Below are 13,831 nucleotides of genomic sequence, written 5' to 3' on the forward strand. Positions count from 1 at the left end.
ATTAGGTAAATTGACTTACCTTGGCCAAAGTTATCGCGTCTCCCTGCTTCATCTCGTTCTTCCTGCCTTCTTCTTTTTTATTTTGGAAAGAGGCACTTAACTGATTTGTTTGTGGCCTGACTGAAGTGAAGTTGTCTGACTCCAGTTCGTTTTTCGCTGAGGTGCCAATGCGCAGAGATTTTTGTGCTTGCGGTCTGTGAGATGAGGCATGCTGATTGAATGACTCTTCAAGAACTCTGTCACGACTCTTGTACTTGAAGTTTGATTGCTTAATTAACTGTGGGATACCCGAAGTAGTCTAATGCTTAAAAATCTTCAATCTAATTGGCAATGCATCGATTACTCAAGGCAAGATAATGTTACATGAAGCTATACATACATATCTAAGAACTCTATAAGCAATTGTCAATTTAGAAATATAAATGTACATGGCTAACCAAGTAGCCCATGCTGTTCAATCAGCTGACATTCACACCTATTTGCTTACATTTTCATTTCCAACAAATATATATATATAAAACGCAAACGTCTCTACACAACCGTTGAGCCATTGCAACAGGAGTCGACGACAATTACCACTATTTACGGTGAGTCTAATATAAAGTTGATAATATATACATGTATAAGTGACCGTGTTGATATGCATTAAACACAAATTTGTCTGAAAATGTTTTGGATATTATCGAATGCAAGCAGAGAATTGCAAATTTCTTTCAGTTCGGCATTCAGCATTTTCAAGATTTTCTTGAGAGAGTATAATTATTTTGTGCTGTAGATTGCAGTCATTCCTAAACACGCTCGTTGCATGTCGCATAAAATAATTTTGTCGTGCCTCTCTCAAAACGCTCGGCTCCGTTAGATCAATTGTTCACTCGCGAAAGAGCTGTTCCGAAAATATCTCGGCTTCAGCTCGTACTGTACCCGATTTTCTACACTTGGGATCACGCTCATTTCTTTCAAACGATGAATGCTGAGTGTGCGTGTCCTGGGTCGTTCAATGTGTTCCGTAAGGAAAATTTCACTATGTTAATATATCAAAGTCGACTTGCCCAGATTTAACCGTGATATTTTCCTTCAGCTACTTCCTTCATACGTTTCAATTAAATAAGCTGATTTTCGGCAGCTGTTTTTATTAATATTAAAGTAATGAACTAATTCATCAAGATACCGTTTGCAATTTTCGGGCACACACACATACAAATGTAATTTGGCATATGAAATAGTATAATGTTATTGTGCATGCAGGAAGATGGAATTTACGATAAGAATAAAGAGGTTAACTCTTTTTCATATTAAGTGTTAATCGGAATTCTTATATAGCCCAAAATTGGGGTACAATTTGTTGGGGTATGGCCGTACCATAGGGAAATAGGTTAATTGGCTGATCATTTTTGAAAATATGAAAATATAGTAGCTAGTGTGAACACTATTGAATAGCTTGGTTCATCAAGTCCTATAGGTAGATGAATACTGATGCGCACTTCAAGCATAACATGATATGATATGATATGGTTTAATTATGATTGAATTTTGTACTCTGGGACTATTAAATAAATTTCATTGTTTTCCAATTAACCACGACGAGAATTAGCAGTATAATTTTGAATTGCTTAAACTGACATGAAATGCCAGTCGTTCTCATTAGATAATCCTTGCTGCAATGGCATGCCAACAGTTCAGTGATTTAATATGATTGAGCCGCATGGTATAAAAAGTTAATTAAATAGGCAGACAGCGCAGGTGAATTGTAATGCAAACGAGATGCACACAATGTAAACAGGCTTTGAATTATTTAAAAAGAAAAAAACGGGCAACCTGTGACGCGACCGCAGGTACGATGTGGAACGACGCACATGGCGTATGCGTGATGAAATATGTATTGCATTGGCCACAGGTAAAATTGTCACGTTTTTAATTAAACGCAACGGACGACATAACGGTAATAATAATAATAATAATCAATGGCTATGCCAATACTCGAAACAATAACAACAAATGCTTAAATGAAATTATAATTAAAAAACAAAAGCAAAAACAAAATGAAACTGAAACTGAAAATGAAAATAAAAATGAAAAGTGATTTGAGTGCGTGCGTAAAATATGTAATCGAAGCCCAAAACTAACAACCTGTTGGCCCCAGCTGGCTGTTTGTATTACTTGATTTTTAATGGCTTATTGTATTTACTTTATGGGCCAACCAGTGGGAGAGCACACACAACATGGCCAACAATCCCATTGCATTAGTTCAATTACTAAAATTTAATTTCTGAATTTGTCTCTTATTGATTTAGTTCCTTTTCTGGTTTCTGGTTTCGAGGGCTTTCAAGCCATAGTGTGTCATAGTCCTTGTTGCTTCAATAATTAATTTTAGCCTGCATTCAGCTCTTGTTGCCACTTTTAAATTTATAACTCACACTCCATAGCCATGGAGCTCGAGCAGCTGCGCACGTTCCCAGGGCCTGTACTCGATTCAATTTAGAAATGCTTAAAGCTGAAATGTGAAGAGTTTTCCCAGAAAAGTATTCCATTTTTATTGTCAATTATAGTTCAATGAATATTTAGTTTATAATTATGGCTAAAATGTGCATGACCGCATTTTGTTTTAATTATTTTTAGTGCCTTCTCTTAGGAATTTCGTCTAATTGAGTGCAACCTGTTGCATTTGTTGAATTTCTGTGTAAAATGGCACTAATTTATATTTTATGTATTGTTGTCCATAAAATATGTATAGCAAATATTTATTACACATCTGCTTACATTGCAAACAAGCACTAGAAAACAAATGATTTTTGAAGCATTTATTGGCTTATATATAAATATTTTACATTTATTCATAATTACAAATGAATTTGTGGCTTAAATATGAATTTTATACATATTTTAATATTTAATACAAACTATTTGTTGAGCGTAATTAATAATCTCTGTATGGCACATTATTTACGCTTATTTTGGAGAATTATAAACTGAAGTAACTAAAATTTTGCAGATGGAAAAAACGCTTATTTGAGATTTTTGGCAAAATGAATTATTGCTATTCATTTATTCGTATAATAATTTCATTTTTATGCATGACTGCTAAATGATTTTTAAAATACTAATTTATTATGAATAAATAAATATTAAGTTTTTTTTTTATCAAATAATATTTGTATTTCAGCAACATTTTATAGTTATTTCAGTTCATATTTTAATTATCTTATTTAAAATGATGTGCCATAAGCTTTTATTTTCTAGCATTACATAACATTATGATGCAAGGAATTTTCATGACAAATTACATAAATGCCCATATTTTTTGTAGACACCCTCCAAAAGTGAGTAAACATTCAGGTCATAAAGCTTAGACAAAGCTTACTCATATCATCCTCATGAGTATTTCATGGTATAATAAATTGATAATAGTGATAGCGAACTTATAGATAGTTTTAACATATGCGGTTTCTAGGTCTGGATTAGTAATTTTATTTATTGAGAATTAATTTTTTTTTAATAATCTGTTCTCTTTAAATAATATTAGATATATTAGTTACTACCCACACCCAATTTAAACTCTATCCAGTCAGCTCATCCCTTTTGGCAGCCCAACCCAGTTCCAAGAAAACTCTCTGGCACACATGACATGTATGTTATCGTTATCCTTATCAGGAATCCGGAAAATCCGAAGCGCCAGCGCCTGTCGCTCATTTGACAAGTCATTTGCAGGTCGTAGAAAAGGGCCACTTAATTGTTTTTTGTTTTAATAAGGCCGATGTCGGCGCAAGATACAGCAATTAAGCACATAAAAAATCATTTAATTATGTCTATCAAACGTCGCACACGGCCGCCTATAAGGGGGCAGCGATAAGCTTTTTATTACACCTCCAGTCGCTCCTCATGTGTACGTGTGTGTGTGTGTATATGTGTGTGTGTGGGTGGGTGAGTCTCATTAAAAATGAAAACGCTACTCATTAACTGTGCCAGGTAACAGACAGCCTGCAAACAACAGCAGCCATTCGCACACGACAAACGATTTTTGAGTCGGCAACTTTTCGCTTGAACACCCACAAATACTAACACACACGTATCGTGCGTGGTATGTAGGTGTGTATCTGTGTGTGGAGTAGTTTTAATTACCTTTCGCTGTCGTCGTGTGCTAGGCCACTCGTTCGACTCGTTGTTTAAGTAATTGTTTGTCATTAGTTAAAATGTTTTCATTTTGCTTCATAGAGCGAATTGGGCCACGTTTTGTGTGTTGTCTGGTGTAACAAATACACTGAACAAAATGTATGATTGATTTATTTTTGGTGAATGCAATAATATTTTCAATACATTCATAATTCTCGCAGTTTTTACACATGAATTGCTTTATTTATTTATTATTTTAATTTTTTTATTATATTTATTTATATTTTATTAATGCCTTTTTTACTAAATTAAGTTCAACTTAACAATTCTATAAAATTAACCAAAAATACAAAAAAAAAAAAAAATAATAATAATAATAATAATATTAATAATAAATAAATAAAATTAATTGAAATACTACTGAAAAAAAAAAAACTAACAGTAACCAAAAATATAACTATACCAAATATGCACTATATATTATTATTAGTTTTCAGAATATTACAAATTAGGCAATAAATAGTGGTACATGAAAACCGAATGTAGTTGCTCTTAAGATAACAGTAGCAACGTTGAAAATCAAATAACTCCATTTTAAGTAGGTTTTAGCTGAAGAACAACTAAACTAAGTTCACAGCTTCAAATGAGTAAATATATTTACAAACTTAATTTAATGTGAATATTCCATAATCTACGACTAAATGCTTACAGCAAATTTATATGTACAAAATGATTAAAAAGAAAATAAATATAAAAAAAGAAAAATACAGTAGTCAACTTCATATTATTTTTATACAAATATAAAATAATATTAGATATTTATAAATATATATCATTTTTGCATATTATTTAAAATTATTTTGTGCATTTACAACAAGAGAAATAGAAATATTTATTCATAAAAATAGATTATTAAAAATGTTTATTAAATAAATTTATAAATTAAAAGCCCAGTTTCTATGCATATGTATATTTTAACCATTCAATATTAAGTTTTCGTATTCAAAATTGAATTCAGAATTTGTTTTACAAAGCAACCGTTGCACGTTCAACGTTTTCGTCCGACAGCAGGCGTTGCTCGCTTATTCAGTCCACAGCTGTGAGGGCTAACACAAATGACTGGAAACAATCAACAAACATAGACATAAACAACATAAAGCACATTAAAAAAAAAATTCATTTTACTAACCCCCAATCCTTCAGCTCTTCCACAGAACACATTGTCGTTATTGAAGCATGGCTTTCGTAGCGCGTCGCAATACCGAGGGTCAATTGGTGGATTGTCAGGTGATTTCTGGTCGCGGGACTAGCACCATGGCCATGTCCGATCTGAGTGACGAGGACACCGATTCGGGCACAGTGCAGGGCTATAGCAATCGCTCCTATATCTCGCCCACTGTGCGCTATGTGACATCCAAGGATGACGACGATGATCTCGACAGCTGTTTCACCTTTGATGGCATTCGTGGCCGTAATAGTGCCAACAATGTGGAGAACGACCTCGAATCGGTGGTCTCATTCGAGGGTCACTTCGATGACTCCGCCAAGGCCAATCCCGCTGAGGCGGAGAGTGATACTGGCACTCTGAGTGATTATCGCCTGGACATGGCCAGCGATGAGGAGACGGTCAAGTGCGGTCCATCTCCGACTGCTGATGCAGCTGCTCAACAGGAGGACAATTGCAAGGCTGACGATCTCGATTCACTTGATGGCGAGACCGTTTGCAGTCCAAATGCATTCGGTCAGGAGCGTCTAGATGCACTGAGCCTGGGCTCCTTGGAGAGCCTTGGGCTGCAGCCAGAGGATGATATCCAAAGTCTTTGCTCCATCGAGAGCAGCACGCTTGGCCGCGCCACGGTCTGCCCGCCGGTCGCCCAGGAGGACTCTTTCAGCCTGGGCTCGTTGGACAGTAATTCCGTTTATCGCCTCATGGAGAGCCGCAACTCGCCGGACAACGATAATACCGATAACCAGAGCCAGGTGACCAGTCGCACCTTCAATATGAAATCGTCGGCAGTGCGCCGCAGCGATTGCTCCTCGGTATCCAGCTGCAGTTGGACCGACATGTATGGCGGGGCGCTGAAGCAGTCGGAGAGTCGCAGCAATATAATACCATCGCTTAGTCTGAACTTGTCGACTGCGTCGTCGTCCGGCTCGTCCACATACTTTCGCAATCTGGATGAGGATAAGGAGCGTCATGGCCAGGAAGCCTATCAGGAGTGGGTGAAGCGCAAGGAACGCCAGAAGCAGGAGAAGCAGCAGGCGGCCAAACAGGAGCGCGAGCGGCGCGACGCTGAGACTGCACTGCGTCAGCGCCTGGCCAAGGAGCGCTATCAGGAGTGGGTGCGCCAGAAGGAGCTGCAGCAGAAGAAGGCCGCCACGGGTAGCATTAAGAGCGCCGCCAGCTACGGCAGCTACTCGAGCACCTCGAGTTTCGCTGGCCTCGCCTCCGGCAGCGGCGCCAATAATCGGGCGCAACGCAAGGAGACCCCAGAGGCGGCCAAGAAACGTCTGGCCGAGTGGGATCGCATCAAGACCCAGCAGCAGCAGCGCGATCGCGAGCGTGAGCGCCAGAAGCAGCAGAGCAAGGAGCAGCTGGAGAAGCAGCGCAAGCAGAAATCCGAGGGTGCCTGGCAGAACTGGATGAAGTCGGTGAGCAAGCGACCCAAGCCGGTGCCACTCAATCAGGGCTTCGATACACTGCGCGGCACCATATCGAATATATATGTGAATCCCGTGCAGTGGGTCTCCAATATCGATCCCAATGACTCTCGCGGCAATTGAGCCCCATTGCTCAATGCGCGAGCCATAGTCGTTTTCATCGGCATTTCAAGAAATCCCCCCCAAAAAAAGTACAAAAAACTGATCGCATCTTGAATAGATCCAACCATCTGCCAATCAAAACAACAAACTCATATTTGCCATTTCCTTGGTGATGTTGGACCCAGCGCAGAGAGAAAAACATAAAAAAAGAAAATATTGAAAATAAGCGTGTCTGTATATATATATATATATGTGTGTGTGTCTATATGCATATATGTATATTTGTTTACTGCTATATTGGATGGCTTACTACAATTTGAGCGCCGATGTTTCAATAAACCGTCAGTTGCAAACACAAAAAATGTTTGTGTTTCTCTAATGGGAGGGAGTTGAATAATTGGTTTACTACAAATTTTATTCAGGGTTAATAGGGGCACGGTAGATAAATATTCTTCTTCATCTTTTACTATGCTCTCTAAAGCTAAAAAGTGTAGTATATATTTAGAAAATTTCTTTGCAGGTTAGGCTGCTTAAATGTAGTTGCCAACTCATCTGTAAATAATGTAAATACATATGTCATAAAGTAAAAGAGATAAAAATTAAAGAAAATAAATATTGCAGCTAAGGCTTTTGTTTCATATGTATATTGATTTTATATACAGTGGAATTCGAAATGACAAAGGGATCAGTTTTTTTCTATTTATACAAATTCAAATTATTGAGAACGAATTTATTTCAAGGGGATCGAATTTTTTCGATTTATCGCGATTTTCGATATACTCGACTTGACTGTATGTGACAAAATAATATACTATGATATTATATTATATTTTAAGCTCATCGCTATCGGTATATTCAGCAAACACAACTCACGCATACATACCAACACATACAAAAGAATTCTTACTCCATCAGCAGTTTTGTCCGATCGCGAACGAGCTCTTTGAGGGCCCGATGCGATCGGTTGCTCTCCTTGTTTGTCTCAGTGTAAGTGAGACACATATTTGCGATCTGTATTTATTTTACATGATTCTTTAACTTTCTTTTTCTCTTATTATGAATATAAAATGCACATCATTATACATAAATAAATAATTTAATATATTTAGAAAAGTATTTTATATATATATCTTTAACTTTCTTTTTCTCTTATTATGAATATAAAGTTCACAGCATTATATATAAATAAATAATTTAATATATTTATAAAAGTATTTAATAAATATAAGAGTAAAAAGTTTTGTACAAAAATATATAAATTAAATACATATTTTATTTATTTTTTTATTTTATTTATAATATATTTATTACATTATATTATGTATCTATAAATGATTTATGAACTATGTTTTTGACTTATAATATATTATTATACTTTATTATATATTTGATACACAATTTATGCATAGCTATATATGTACAAAATACATAAATTTTACTACAATTTTCTAAATCAATATAATATAATAAATTCAATAAAAAATTTTTGTTTTCATTTTTTAGAGATATATTCAGATAAATATTATAGAAAAATAAAAGAAATACTATTCTTTTAATATAATACTAATAATAACTAAGAAAAACTTAACTTTATTTAATTTAATATATAAAATCATATTTTTATTTTGATGGACCGAATAGCAGTTCAAGACTCAAAAAAGCCATCCCCAAAAATTTTCTCAAATATATTTATGCTAGTAAAAAACGCTCATGTAAAAGTATTGAGTACAGAAGTTTCGCACAGTGTACGTATCCCGGCAATAGCAATTATAATCATTTTAATTACAAACCACGGACATTTTATATAAGTGGATATTTTCAACTCAGCCTTCCTGCTGTGCAGATTATTAATAGAAGCCTGCGTTTGTGACCGTCGAGAGGAGTATGGCTACTCAAACACATCCACACACACAAGCACACACCCACACATATACACACATGCGTATACCCAACCCCAAGTTGTGGCACTCTGGCAATACGATAACCTTTAGCCTTGCCTCCTAATGGCTTTTTCCCACAACATTCGGTGTCTGTGCGGCGCTTGTGTCCGAATTAGTTGCACTTCCTTGTTTACTAGTCTCTGCCTGTCCATTGTGAGCTTTTTCTATATTTACCCATTTGAGCAGAGCCCATTTGTGTGTCAATTTGTGCTTTTATTATTTATTTGCCAGTTCCAGGGGGAGTTTAAGCTTAAGTCTATATAACTGCGGGTGGTCCGACTCGGTTTACAGCTAGGCCGAGGCCTAATTAAGCTTTCGTCTTTTCTTGTTTTTTTTTGTTCTACCCTCACACACGGCAGAGTTTTATTTATGCAATTAAGCAAAGCTGCGTGTAATAAAGTTCAGGTCGCGCAAGTGAAATCTTTGATTAATTGTAGTTTTGTTTACACGTTGAGAGGCCGAAGTCTACGCCTGATTATATGGGCTCGAAGCTAATTTATGGCAAGTGTATTGCACCTGGCCCTAGCCTATCCATCTGCCTGAACAGGTGATTAGTGTATCGTCCTTGTTTGTTCTCTGTTCAGTTTTTGGAAATTTGTTTACACCTGCCGTGTTTTGTTAATCGCTTTCCCTGCCCAATCATGATCATTATCATTATTATGCTCTCATGTATACCGATTCGGTTGTGTGGGATAAAATGGGGCTGAAAACCTTGGCGGATATTTGTTGGAGATGGGAGGCAACATCTCATGAGTCATGAAGATTATGTTATGTTTACATAATGATTAGGTTATTGCTTAAGTGATTATGATATTTGTGATGATAGTAAAGATGTTTCTTTGTGGCTTCTTAGGTTGCAATGCATTAGGCAGCAGAATTCTGATTGAGTCTGACTGCTTTTGTTGTTTACTTTAACTAACCTTCTCCATTTCTTAATGTGCCAAGCATTATTGAGCATTAATTTGTAAGGTCGAACGCGGCTATTGTCGCCTGCGTCCATAAGCATAAGTCGAGCTCTCAATATTTTAGTGTTGTCGAATATTTTAAAAATAACGTATTGATTGTAATCCGTCCCATAAATCAAGAATAGTAAGAATAAGACTTATATATATATATATATATATATATATATGTATATATCTAAAATATTTTAAAAATGTTCTAGATGTAGGTAAAAAAAATTTTCTGATATAAATATATTTTTTATAAAAATACCAGACTCTTCTCCAAGAATTTTTCAACTAAAGTCTCTTCTGTGACTTATTAAAACGAGATTTCTCCAGTTACTGGAGAGCTCATATCTATATAGTATCAATATGCTAATATTTTATAGCTAATGTATAAGATGACTAATAAATAAGATCGAATCTATGATATCATTCACTTACCCAACACCTGCCTATCTATCGAAATGTAATTTAAACGGTTCAGACTTAGCTCACAAAGCGTTTACCGAGTCTGCCCCAGCAATTGCGATTTATTTACATTTTAGCATTTTGTTGTGTCGTGTTCCTGTTTTCATTCTCCCTTTTCCTGGGTTATAAACTTTAATGTGATATCGTAAAATGTAAGCACGACTGCGTCCCGAGAATAAATACCTAATGGGCGGCATGGGGCCAGGCAGGGCATGGAGTCATAGAGCGAGCCTGTGGCCTCATATGATGCCATAATCACAGCAATGACAATGGCAAAATGTTAATGTGTCTCGGCACAGATTTGGTTTTTTTATGGCCCGTCATAAATTAAAAAACAATTTGCGAAGTTCGGTCGCAAACTAATGAAAGGACTCAAGAAGGCAACCATTTAAAACAATTTGCAAGCATTTAAATATCAATTAAGGCGCTGTATCCTGTGTTTTTTGGCAAATATAAAACAATTATTGGGCAACAAAAGCAGAAAAAAATTCATGAGAATTAACGCGAATTTGCGCATTTTAAATGCAAATCAGAAACAACAACAACAATTACGAAGCGCCAACAATTATAATAAATAACCACGAAAAATTCGAAATGATTCGCTTCATGCGGGGGGCTGTGGGGACTATGGGGGCTGTTGGGGCCGTTGCACACAGAAAATTAATAATAAATCTCAAAATGCTCATTAACTTAATTACTGTGTTTATTTTCATTGCCCTTCCGCAAACGTCGCAACGCGTCATCATCGTCGTCGTCGACTTTGTCGTTGTCGTCGCTTTTCGATTCGTTTCCAAGTTTTGGCAGTTTTCACTTTGTTGTTTTTTTTTTTCCTTTTCATATGTATACTCTTGTAGAGGGTATAACAAGTTAGAAAGGACTCTTTGTGGTTTTAAAATATATTTATATTTTGATGGCTTAAATAGCTACAGCTTTACAGGTGTTTTTGTATATTTTAACGAATTAATTATTAAATTTAATATGATTAATATACATTATTTATTTGCAAAGCTACAATTTGGACCTCATAGTGAGAAATATTTTAAACAACTGTTGGGGATCAAAGCTAAGAAATAAAAAAGCATTAAAATAAAAATAATGGAAAAAGTGAATATAATAATAAAAAAAATCAACTCAAGCTGAAATACCTAATGGCTAGTTGTTAGTGAAAAAAATCGACCTTTTTTATGTTAATATTTTTATTATTTATTACGCCTATTCACTACTAATATGACGTTGAATTCTTATACCTTTTATGATATTATATATTAAATGATCTCTGGAATCTTTTCTTAAAAAATATATTTCAGACCCAACTAATAGTTTGATTAATAATATATGAATAATATATATGTAATAAAAAAAATATAACAATATAAATAATCTAAACACCTATATTTAGAAGAGCATTGCTTCTTCGGTTTGTCATTTATTTTCATTATTCTTAGTTTTTTCTTCCTCTTCCTCGCATATTGTGCTCAAATGTTTTTGTTTGCTGCGTCACGCAATCTTTATAGCTCTCGCCCCTTCGGATATTGCTGGACGAAAATTCGGATAAACAAACTCACTGAAGAAACGAGAAAAAAATGATGAATAAGAAGAAAAAAAAAAAAAAAAAAAAAAAAAAAAATAGCCCCAGAACATGAAAAAATTGAGCGTCTTTAACCTTAATGTGTATTTAAGTAATGTTAATTGTGTGTGTAGAGCGGCAGAGGCAGTGGCAGAAGCAGTGGCAGCTGTCGCCAGGTGGCTGCCATTCCATGATTTCGCATTTGCTTTGCATTGTTGTTTTTCGTTTTTGGCACATTCTTTTCTTGTAATTATGTTAATTTTGCTTTCATTTCGACCTGCTGGCAGCGTACCTCAAAACTTGTGTTCTGTTCACTAAATTTGTTATATAATTGCTGGGTAGAGCTGTTAATTGAAATTCGAGTGCGAAGCGCTCAGGCTAACAGTTAGCCCAAGGATATTTTGTTTATTATTAATTGAAAACGGTTGTTGCTGATGCTTAATTATATTTTATTTAAAGTTGAATATGTGATATTTACTTAAATATTTGGTATTTTCGAGAACGTTTCCAATAGTTTTATCTTAGTTAAAAATGTCAGAAACGGGCTAATTATATTTATCTTGTTAGTATTATAAATAAAATTTTCTAATTTTGGATAACGTATTAAAATTGCTTTTTAAAATATAGCATACAACTAAATATACACAATTTTAATTTTAATATTTTAATATTTATAACTAAAAATATTTATTTTTATGATGATATAATATTAATTATAATAATGTAATAAAAAAACGAAGTTTTCCCCAGTCCATTTAGTTAAACCAAAAATAAAAAAATATAAAAAAAAAAAAAAATTAAAAAAAAATTTACTTTCTGTGTGACTAACTAAAAAATGATTGTATACTATAATATAGTCAATATACTTGTTTTATTTAAATTAATATGTATACTTAATTTTGCCGTAAAATAATTAAAAAGAAGAAAAGAATAAAATTAATTTGTTGTAGAAATTTTAATATTTATGTTTCATAATAAATTAATAAAATGTTATATATTTTTACTTCAATACTTTTAAATTATTTTTTTTTATTTTACGATATTTTTATATAATTTTGTTTTAAATATAAACTGGTTCTTTTCTCTACATTATTTTTTATTTATTGCATTATTCATACGAACTGCATAAATTTAACACGTATACGAAATAAAAATTGTGCAAATAAATTGCTCGACTGCGCTCAAATGCAGGGCTCGTTCCTAGTAATTACATATCTGAGCTTAATTTGTTCTTTTTCACTTTTTAAATCGCTTGATACCTCAACTTTTCATTAACCAAAAATAAAAATCGATCTCTTTGAGTAATTTTTTTGCTGCTGTTCTTGTTGTTGTTGTTGTTATGGTTGCTGTTGCTTTCGCCGCTACTACGCTGTGCAATCAGGAAACAAGGCTTAATGCCCCACTGTAGTTTGACATTATTAAAATGTACATTATATGCGGGTCAGTCGGGTACGAGCTATACGGACTGCCAATATTCCCTGCTGGAAAATCGCTTTAGTAAGCCATGCATGCGTCTATGATGCATATTTACAACATTTTAACCTTGAGATTTATATGTATTACATGTATGCATATACTCACATGTGTGCGCGCGCCTGTGCTTGTGTGTGTGTGTGTGTGAAGGGAAAAATAACTGACAGATATTTGCACACAATATACATGGCTCATGATACTCTACACACACACACACACTCCATCAAAATGCAGTAAAAACGCGTTGGCTTCGCCGGGTAAACAAAAACATTGAACGTAACCCGCTCAGTTGGTTAAGGTGGGTTGTGGTTGCAGCTGTTTTGGCATGTTTGAAAATTCCTGGAAACAAATGTAATAAAAACTACTCGTAATACCCACACACACACACACACAAACACACCCACGCACATACCCAAAGTGCTCGAGTTTTTATGAGCTGCGAGCCTGAAGAGCTTTTTTTTCCCACTTTTTTCCATTTTTGCCCAGTTGTTTTATTTTTTTTATTTGGCTATGTTTAGTTTTTGCGTGCTGCACTGCACTTAAAGCGTTCCTAATGAAAGAATTTT

General features: G+C 34.7%; 1 protein-coding gene across 1 annotated transcript; it reads left to right on the plus strand.

Annotated features, from left to right (window-relative positions):
• The first annotated feature begins 425 nt into the window (after positions 1–425).
• On the plus strand, positions 426–7,232 carry LOC108612088 (uncharacterized). The gene is made up of 2 exons (XM_018004987.2): positions 426–587; positions 5,311–7,232. Exon 2 carries the CDS (start codon positions 5,344–5,346, stop codon positions 6,889–6,891), a length of 1,548 nt encoding a protein of 515 aa, XP_017860476.1. The 5' UTR covers positions 426–587; positions 5,311–5,343; the 3' UTR covers positions 6,892–7,232.
• Positions 7,233–13,831: the final 6,599 nt, after the last annotated feature.

This window comes from Drosophila arizonae, chromosome 3, assembly GCF_054131065.1.
Source record: "Drosophila arizonae isolate 15081-1271.41 chromosome 3, UAZ_ARI_1.0, whole genome shotgun sequence".
Lineage (NCBI taxonomy): Eukaryota > Metazoa > Arthropoda > Insecta > Diptera > Drosophilidae > Drosophila > Drosophila arizonae.